Source organism: Grammomys surdaster, unplaced genomic scaffold, assembly GCF_004785775.1.
Source record: "Grammomys surdaster isolate TR1022 unplaced genomic scaffold, NIH_TR_1.0 138, whole genome shotgun sequence".
In the NCBI taxonomy this organism is placed as follows: Eukaryota; Metazoa; Chordata; class Mammalia; order Rodentia; family Muridae; genus Grammomys; species Grammomys surdaster.
In genome coordinates this window covers 9528248-9537328 of record NW_021604596.1, presented here as the reverse complement: position 1 = coordinate 9537328, position 9081 = coordinate 9528248, and the positions used below count along the sequence as shown (strand labels likewise).

Sequence of the window (9081 nt, the reverse complement as noted above, 5' to 3'; positions counted from 1 at the left end):
TGGATGGATGGATGGATGGATGGATGGATGGATGGATGGATGGATGATCAAATAGATACATACATAGGTAGGTAATTCTAATGAAAAGCTTTTCCTAAACTCCTCATTTTTTAGGCCTCAGGTTTTTTCAATGTCTGTCAGATGTCATCATCTGACTTCCAAGAGAGTCTGACCGTTGTCTTCATGATCCTTGCATGATTCTATGGAAGAAAATAGAACATAGCAATGTTCACCCATATTCTTTCCTTTACTGGAGGAAATTTAATGGTACCAGGATAGACAGAGGGCCTCAGGAATATGTGTGTAACCTTTTTCTTCATTGGAAAAGTGTCCATTTAGTCCGTATTGGATACCAAGAACAGCAGTACTGTCAAAAATTGTATAAGCAACTCTACCTTGGCATGCTTCATGAAAGAAATCATTCAAAAAACATTGTGAGGGCAAGGATGTAGCTCAGTCTGTAGACTATGGGTTACATTCCTAGTATCTCATAAACAGGGCATGGTAGCACACACATGTAATCTCAGCCCTGGGGAGGTAGAGTCAGAAGGATTAGAAATTCAAGGTCATTCTTGTCTATACAGTGAGTTTAAGGCCAGCCTAGGCCACAGAAAACTGTCAAACATTTTTTTTTCATCACTGAAAGACAGAACTTCAACAGGAAGGGCTGTGCTCAGGAGAAAGAACACATGTGTGGGGGCAAAAGTCCTGCCAGGAGGCAGAGATACGCTAGGAAATGAGGATGAACTCTGAGATCCACAGAGGGTTCCTGAAGAGACAAGGGCTGAGAACCACGTTCTTTATTTTGGGATGAGATTTTGAAACTATTACTATAAAAATACTTTTTGTTCAGTAAAGAGAGAGGCTGGGGTATGGTAGCATGTATCTATAATTTCATCACTTAGGAGTTAGGGAAGAAGATCCTGAGTTCAAGGCCAGTCTGGTAAAGGGGGAGATGGTAACCATACGATTTACCCAGAATTCTTGTGCCCAGAAGGTATCACTGTGTTATGACTCTCTGATTGCCATAAGACACAGTAAGAACTAGGTGACTTACAGCAGAGCCTGTTTTATTGTAGAAATATTTAATCTCAGTGCAGGGTTTCTACCCCACTTTTGATCATTCAGATCCCAGGTAAAAGACACATAACTTTTACTACTATAATAAGCCTTAATCATAACTAGAGCTGGGTAGATATCTACCCTCTAAGCTATTAGAATTTATTTCCTCATTTATAATCCCTAATTGTAAATTGCCATGTTCTATCTGGACTACCCTTAACTTCAACTGGCCAGCCCTCTTGGCTATGCTTCTTTGACTCACCTAACCCTTCTCTCTTTTCCCCTTCTCTCTCTCTCTCCCCCTTGTGGTTCTCCTCAGACACCAACCAAAGCTGGGACCTCCAGACCCTGCCCATCTTGATTCTACCCAGCAGTAGGCTGTAGGCATCTTTCTTTACCAATCAGGAATAATTTGGGGGGCAAGATCACATAGCAGTGATCACATTCTCTCATCCTTGTGGACAACCAGGCCTTGGGGGGGGGCAGTATTTAGCATTACAATACGTAGCCAAAGCCCAAACCTCAACACTGTTTCTCACAGTTCTGGAAGCTAATAAAGAACCTCCAAGATGGCTTTCATTCTGGGGTCTTCTTTCTTGGTTTGTACAGGCAGCTGCCATTTCACTAGGTGTTCACTGACCTCTTTGCGTATACATACATTCTCCTTTTTACATTTATTTACTGATTTCTAATGTGCATCTGTCCCTGTGGATGTCAAAGGACCACTTGTGAAGGTTGACTCTCTTCTCCCAGAGTATGGGCCCTAAGGCTTGAACTCAGATTGTCAAGCATCTTGACACACTAAGTCTTCTCATCTACCCTTGGTATCTCTTTTTATAAGGGCACTAAATTCACAACTATGATTCTTGAGGTAGTTCTGTTTTGGTGATTTCTTTCCCTTTTTTTATTTTTGAGATGAGGCTTTGTGTTGTCCAGGCCAGTCCCAAAGTCCTGAGCTCAAACGATTCCCTTGAGTATAGGAATTCCTGCCATCATAGGCATGCACTAACATGCCTGGCTCTGAAGTACTTGTTAGCTCAGACACTAGCCTAAGAGCTCTGCCCTCATGATCACACAGCTCTGTTTCACCTCGAGCCCACCATAAATGACTCCGTTTTGGCTTTGGTAGCTTCCATTTCATCAAAAAGTAAACCAAGTAAAATTGGAAGGCAATGGCCCCAAGGCATAGTAAGGGCTAGGCATGACAGCCTGTAACACAAGGCCAAGGGTTAACTGAGCAAAAGGATGACTCAGGGGAGGGGACAAGGGTGAATGTCACAGAGTACATAATGAGAAATGAAAATAGTAAACATAGATCATCCACCTGTGAATCATATTAATAAAAAGAGCAAATTAAGATAGCAGCTAGAAGAGACAATAGACAAGAAAAAAGGATTTCAAAGATACTTAAAGACAGAGCAAAGACCTAGTGGAGAAAAAGAAATGCAAAATGCTACAGGAAGGAGAGACAAAATCAGGAACTACTGGCATTAGATCATATATTTGAAATCACGTTTCCCAGAATTCCGTGGAATGAAGGAAAGCATGTCTACTCAGAAGAAAGCTGCTCTCCTGCATATTCTGTCTGGAGTGCTGCCTTTTCTTTTTTCTTTCTTTTTTTTTTTAAAGATTATTGTATTTTATGTGTGTACCCAAATGCATATTTGTTCATCACTTGCATTTCTAGTACCTATACTGGCCAGAAGAGAGTCAGATCTCTGGAGCTGGAGTTATGAAAGGTTGTGAGTCTCTATGTGGGTACTGGGAATTGAACCCAGATGCCCTACACCACTGAGCCATCTCTCCAGCCCCAAGCTCTGAAGGTTGCTGCACTAGAAGAGATCAGGTGGTGGTGGGCTAGCTTAGACTAGTTTTGATGGATTAAGAATTCAGACAAAGTGACAGATGGCTCTCAATCACTTGTGAGCTCTCTCTTCTGAGTGAGCTTTTCTTCATGGGTCATGGCTTACATAGATGTAGCCCCTTGCTCCTCACATGGGTTTAAATGTGTAAAGCTGTGATGTTCGTTCTTGACTACTTTTAACCTATACCTCTCCCCAACATGTACCCAGGTTTGAGTTGTATAAGCTCTGCTTTCTTGGCTTCAGTGAACTAGACAATTCATGGCTGATTTCCTGACCTCTGAAGCAACTGATTAGTGAACCCCAAAATGAATGTTTTCCAGGACAACAATGTGATGGCACGCAATTCAAAGTTTTCAGGAACAAGTTTAGAAGGAACCTTACCTGTACTGGTAAACACTATATTTAAAACTTACCTAGTGGGGCTAGAGAGATGGCTCAGCAGTTAAGAGCACTGACTACTCTTCCAGAGGTCCTGAGTTCAATTCCCAGCAACCACATGGTGGCTCCCAACCATCTGCAATGGGTCTGATGCCCTCTTCTGACGTGTCTGAGGAGAGCAATGGTGTACTTATACACATAAAATAAATAAATAAATCATTAAAAAATCTTATCTAGTAATATAATACTCTGGTTTCTTTTCAAATCATGTAAAAATTTTTAAATCTTACAGAAAATCAATTAATAAATTTGTAGAGTAACAGTGTATATTTTTAAAATTAATATGAATAAACATAAGTGCCTATCAAAGTTTATAAAGCACTTTCTTCTTTAATGCGCCCCCCTCCTTATTCTTTTAGGGACATGTTCACAATGTTCAAGAGAGGCTAGTTGTAATGAATTGAAGTTCACTTTTCTCTGCTAGTCTGGGAGTCCAGCTTAGGAGTCAGACCTTCAGCCTATGTGCTCTGGGCAGCAGGATCAATCCCCAATACTGCTCTGAGGGTGAACTGCTATCTGCAGAACAATCATTATCACATTACATATAACAGTTCACAGTCATTTCCCATCGGGTCTGATCTGGGGCAATCATTACCTCCCGACTACATCCAATCAGGGGCAAGGTATATCCTGATGTAGTCTCTGCCCATGCACCTCCAGCCAAATGCGACTAATCACATGGACTGTAGTTGGGTCAAACAAATCTGTTAAGGAAGTAAAAACATGTATCATGTTTTCTCCACAATAGCCTAAAACATCTCAGGAAATATCTTTCCTTGGGCAAGGGCTTACAGGTCAGAGGCATTTTTGTTTCCTGGATCTCTTAAGCATAGTAATTAAAACTTAAACCATAACTTTGGCTCTCACAGTGCCAAGGACTTACAGTTCCCGGTGGATCTGTTTCCTCTAGGGGGGCCTAAGCAAGAATATTCCCCTAGCACCTCCCCTTCCTTTCTGACTGCATAACTTTTAACTCCCTTTTCCTTGGTTTTTGCTTTTAGAATGTCTTTTACTGGAAGTACAGAGCAGATTTTTAAAGGTCTTAGGCCATGGCTCCAGTCTGGCAAATGGCTGGACCATGAAAGCGCCCCAAAGTCCTGCCACACCTCCAGGATGGACTCTGGACTTTCTTCCCTCTTCTGCTCTGTTAAGTTCCCTGTTTCTTTGTTACTGAAACTAGTGGGTTTTAGCCATCACCTACGCCCTCTGATAGTTGTTTCCTATTTTCTTCTGGTTTATTCCTGGAGCTCCTGCCAAGTCACTTCTGCATGTCTTCTGTATCCTCTTTCTCTCTTTGTACCACACTGCCTGATCCCACAAGAATAGTCAGCAACTAGGAGCATCCGAAAGAGGAGAAAGGCACCTCTCCTCTCTGAAAATAGAGAAAGAACTGGAGAAGCAGAGTCAGGGAGGGTGTGGGGTAAGTGGACAGAAGATGAGAGCTCCAGTGCAGCTTGAACTGGACTGTTGTGGCTGTCCGTGAAACAGGGTGAAGGCATCTCCTGAAAGACACACAGATCTTCTTAGGCAGGTGTGGAAAGAAAATCCTCATAGTACTCCATATGGTGGGTACCTCAATGCAAGGAAAGCAAAAGCTTGTCAACAGTAAAAAGTTTCTGAACAAGCAGTGGCCAAAAATTTAGTTAAAAGTCAAACGTGTAATGAATTCCACCCAGGTGTATCTAGCATTGCTCACCCATGTTGTGTTGTGTAATTTCACCGCTGCCTTGCTTCTGACACACAAGCATGCACAGCTTCTTCTGGGTATGTTGTCACAGCCCATGGACGCTGCCTAATACCTGCACACAGATTTGAGACTGTTCTATGTTATGAATTTCTGTGTTATTACTGCATGTACAAAGCAGTAATACTACTTTTAAGATAGTTCATGGAAAACAAAGATTGTTAATATGTTCCTCATATGGAAGTATCAAATTAGTATATCTTTGGTCTGTTCTATGTTAGACAAACAAGCAGCTCATTAGAGGGCAAATTTGTTTTAATAAATGGCCAAAAATTATGTCTACGCCAAAGAAATTTAAAACTAAGACAAAATTCTTTGTGATTTATCACCAGTAAATGTTTAACTTGTTACTTTATATACCTATTTACTGGGTTTCTTAAAATTTTCTCAGAACTAAAAGAGTCATACATGGAGGAAATTTTAAGAAAACACATTCAAGCTCAAGGTAGCTCTAATACTTAGCACAATCCAGAATTCAGTTCCCAGCAGCAGTAGCAGGAGAAGGAGGAGGAGGAGGAGGAGGAAGAGGAGGAGGAGGAGGAGGAGGAGGAGGAGGAGGAACACGAGGAAGAGGGGAGGAAGAAGAGGAGAAAAGGAGAGGAGGAGGAAGAGGAGGAGAAATATAAGAAGGAGGAAGAAGAAATAGAAGAACAGTTGTACAACATGAATCAGAGGTGGCAGGCACTATGCTAAGCCCCAAGATTGAAAGATGGGTAAAGCATGATCCTGCCTGCCCCCAGAGTCCCAGAATAAGCACAGAGCAAAGGCCAAGGAGAAGGCTATCAATAAGTTAACCTCAATTTGAGTGAATTAGAGTTCTAGTAATAGGAAATGGAAATCTCATAAACTATGAAATTTATTGATAAAATATATTCTGTTCAACCCTCTGGCATTAGCCAACAAAAGTTTATTGAGTCTTGATTATGTGCTGCACAGAGTTAGCTACCAGGCACACAAAGACAGACAGTGGCAATAAATATCTTATCAGCTAGTCGGTCCTATCAAGTTTTGCTGTTTTCCTTCCTTATCAGAGATTAGACTGTGGATTGCTAATATCCATATGCTTCACTACAGAGTTCCTGTATGTCCTGGCCTGTCCTTTGCCAACAAGTCTCAATTCAGGGAGGTTGCATTTTGAATTCTTTGTTCAATTCTAATTCATCTTTTGCTTTAATCTGCTGGATTTATGTTCTATTATTTTATTATCTATCAAACATAAGTTTTCTTCACCCACTAGTTTGTGAAAAGTTTTCAAGTATAGGTAACGCTGTATAGAGCGTAGCACTGCGTGGATATAGCTTCTATGCTGTTTGAAACCATGTTTCCTGTCACAAATTGGCACAAATTTTGAATTAGAATGAGTTCTTTGCTTCAGTTTAGCCCTCACAGCATTTGCAATAATTTAAATCAAGACTGGTCCAATATGAAAATTATGATTTTAATACCTGTGAGAATCTCCAGTAATCTTCCACAATTTCAGATAACAAGTAGAGTTTAATTTTTGCCTAGAAACTTGGTCATTTTTCAATTTCTTCTTGTGATTTTAATTTTGGAAACAAGCAGAGTAGTATAGAAAAGAGAAATTTGTATGCAGTGATCTTTGTGACCAGAGCATGTGTGTTTAATGGATATCTCACTACTCTAACCATGTTTTCAATATTGGAGTGAATAATAAATAGATAGAGTGAAGTCTCAGAGGTGCAGTACAATGAAAAATAAAAAGAAACTGTTTATAAGGTTTAAAACTAAAAACTAGTCATGACAGTTCACCCCAGAAACCCAACACACAGGAGGGGAAGGCCAAGCATCCAGAAGTTTAAAGACAACCTGAGATTCATGAGACCCTGGCTTAATAATAACAATAGTAATAATAATAATAATAATAATAAATGTGTCACCCTATAAAGCATGGCAAATGGCATTGGGGATTTCACAGTGTTCTCTGCCATGTGGCTTATGGTAATTATCATTTTAATTTCTGCAATTTAAGAACTCAACCAATCCCTGTTATTGGCTTCTTTTGGCCCACGTAATAGGATTTTCTGGAGAAGGCAGGTGCACTTGGCAGCAGGGATTCGGCCCAGCACCATCACCAGCTCCTTCCCTCAGCTCATGTCCAATGTGGATGCAGCTTATGAAGTGGCTGAACGAGGCATTGCTTTCTTCTTCAAAGGTACCTACAGATCCCTCAAGGAAAGAAATACCAGGGCCTTGGTGCCATACCTGTATTACTCTGGTGATCATGGGGTAGGGTTTGGTTGAACATTAAGTGTCACTCGGCACTGTTGTAGCCATGGAAGGAATGACAGTTGGTATCAGCTGTCCCCAGGACCAGCCTTTAAGTTTAGTGGGCACCAGGCTATATGGCCAGGGCCAAGGAGCTTAAAACCAGCTCTTGGCCTCTCTTGTAGAACAGCATGGCACACTCCAGTGAGATTCTTTAATATTAACTGGTATCCTGCTACAGAGTCATGCTTAGAGCAGCTGGCAGGATACAACCTCCTGTGATTTCCGAAGACAGCTTCTCAGGAATGCAGTGTCTGGCTTCGACCCTTCACTGTGTCTGACTGTGAGGCATTACCCATCTGCCATGAGACTCCATTACTCATCTTCGAAGTGACCGGAATGGCACCACTCTTGAACATACGCCTCAGCAATAGATAGCCACGAAAGTTACCCAGAAAGCACAGCTGTTTGGTTTTTGCTATATTCATGGGCCAAAGGGTAGACTGTTATCAACTTAAGGGAAAAGCATCATCATTACCTGTCATTTGCCCCTCTTTCTCATGCACATATGAAGTGAGAGGGGGTGATAAACAAAAGATGTATTAAAAACTAAAAACATTAAGAGTAAGAAGACACCATTGTATCAATATTACTGCTTCCCCAAGGTATAAATGTAGGCTTACTTCAGGGAAGCTTGAAGTCTATTACTATTCGAATTGAGTAACTAGATATTTATATCCACGGGAACTAGCCCCATTCGCTATCCAGAATAGAGATCTTCATGAGTGGAATGTATTTGTGAGTGTACAGAACTGTTGTAGACTCTAACCTTTGTTCTCAGGTCCTCACTACTGGGTCACTCGAGGATTCCAGATGCAAGGTCCTCCTCGGACAATTTATGACTTCGGGTTCCCAAGGCATGTGCAGCGAATAGATGCTGCCGTCTACCTCAAGGAGCCTCAGAAGACCCTTTTCTTTGTGGGAGAGGAGTACTACAGGTGTGCCCTTTACCTCTTATATGCTCTACATGTATTTGATGGGAAGGAAAAACTCTTTTGCAAAAACAAAGCCAGGTGACTTGACAATAAGCCTGCTGACTACATGTCCACAGGGCAGTCTTTAAGATACAGAACTGTACAGTCAATCTGCTGATTGTCTTTAGGACCAGCAGCCTAAGATTTCAGTGAATTCATTGACTGGGCCTCAGTGGCCTGAAGGAGTGGAGCTGGTGTCTCGGGGTTCATCACTACCTCATAGGAATATCGGAGTGGGAACAAACATACATAAAATAGACCTTGGAAATCTTTGTGATTTGGGATAAAAATAGAGATGGTCACAAATGTGACCCTCTTTGGAGGAGAGTTCTGTTTAAAGGAAAAGCCTTACAGAGAAGTCATCCTGTCTAAATTAGACCAACCCCATGGCTGTCCTGCAGGAGTCCATACTGAGCAGAGCAGCATAAGGTCTGACCCACATCCAGTCACTGTACATAGGGCCACACCGCAGCTACCTGCTAAGGTTCTGCTTCTTCACTGGTACTGAAAACTGATTGAGACTCTCTGCCAAGCACCCTTAAAGACCCCTCAGCCTCTGCACCCCACTTCCATTCTTTCCTTGCTGTAGCTCATTTTCACAAATGTCAAACAAGAAGCAATATAGGTTCTAACCCAGTGGCTGTGACAAATACCTTGTGGGGCCCTGGAAATCAGAGGGGCAAGAGCACTGTCCAGAGAGCTTTCACTTCAG

The 9081-nt window shown here is 41.7% G+C and overlaps 1 protein-coding gene across 1 annotated transcript in view; it reads left to right on the top strand.

Annotated features, from left to right (window-relative positions):
• Positions 1–9081, top strand: part of Mmp20 (matrix metallopeptidase 20) — a 37435-nt gene that overhangs the window by 18088 nt on the left and 10266 nt on the right. Inside the window, exons 7-8 of the mRNA XM_028763440.1 lie at positions 7146–7282; positions 8177–8333. Of these exons, the coding sequence (XP_028619273.1) occupies positions 7146–7282; positions 8177–8333 (294 nt within the window). The remainder of the gene's footprint in view (positions 1–7145; positions 7283–8176; positions 8334–9081) is intronic.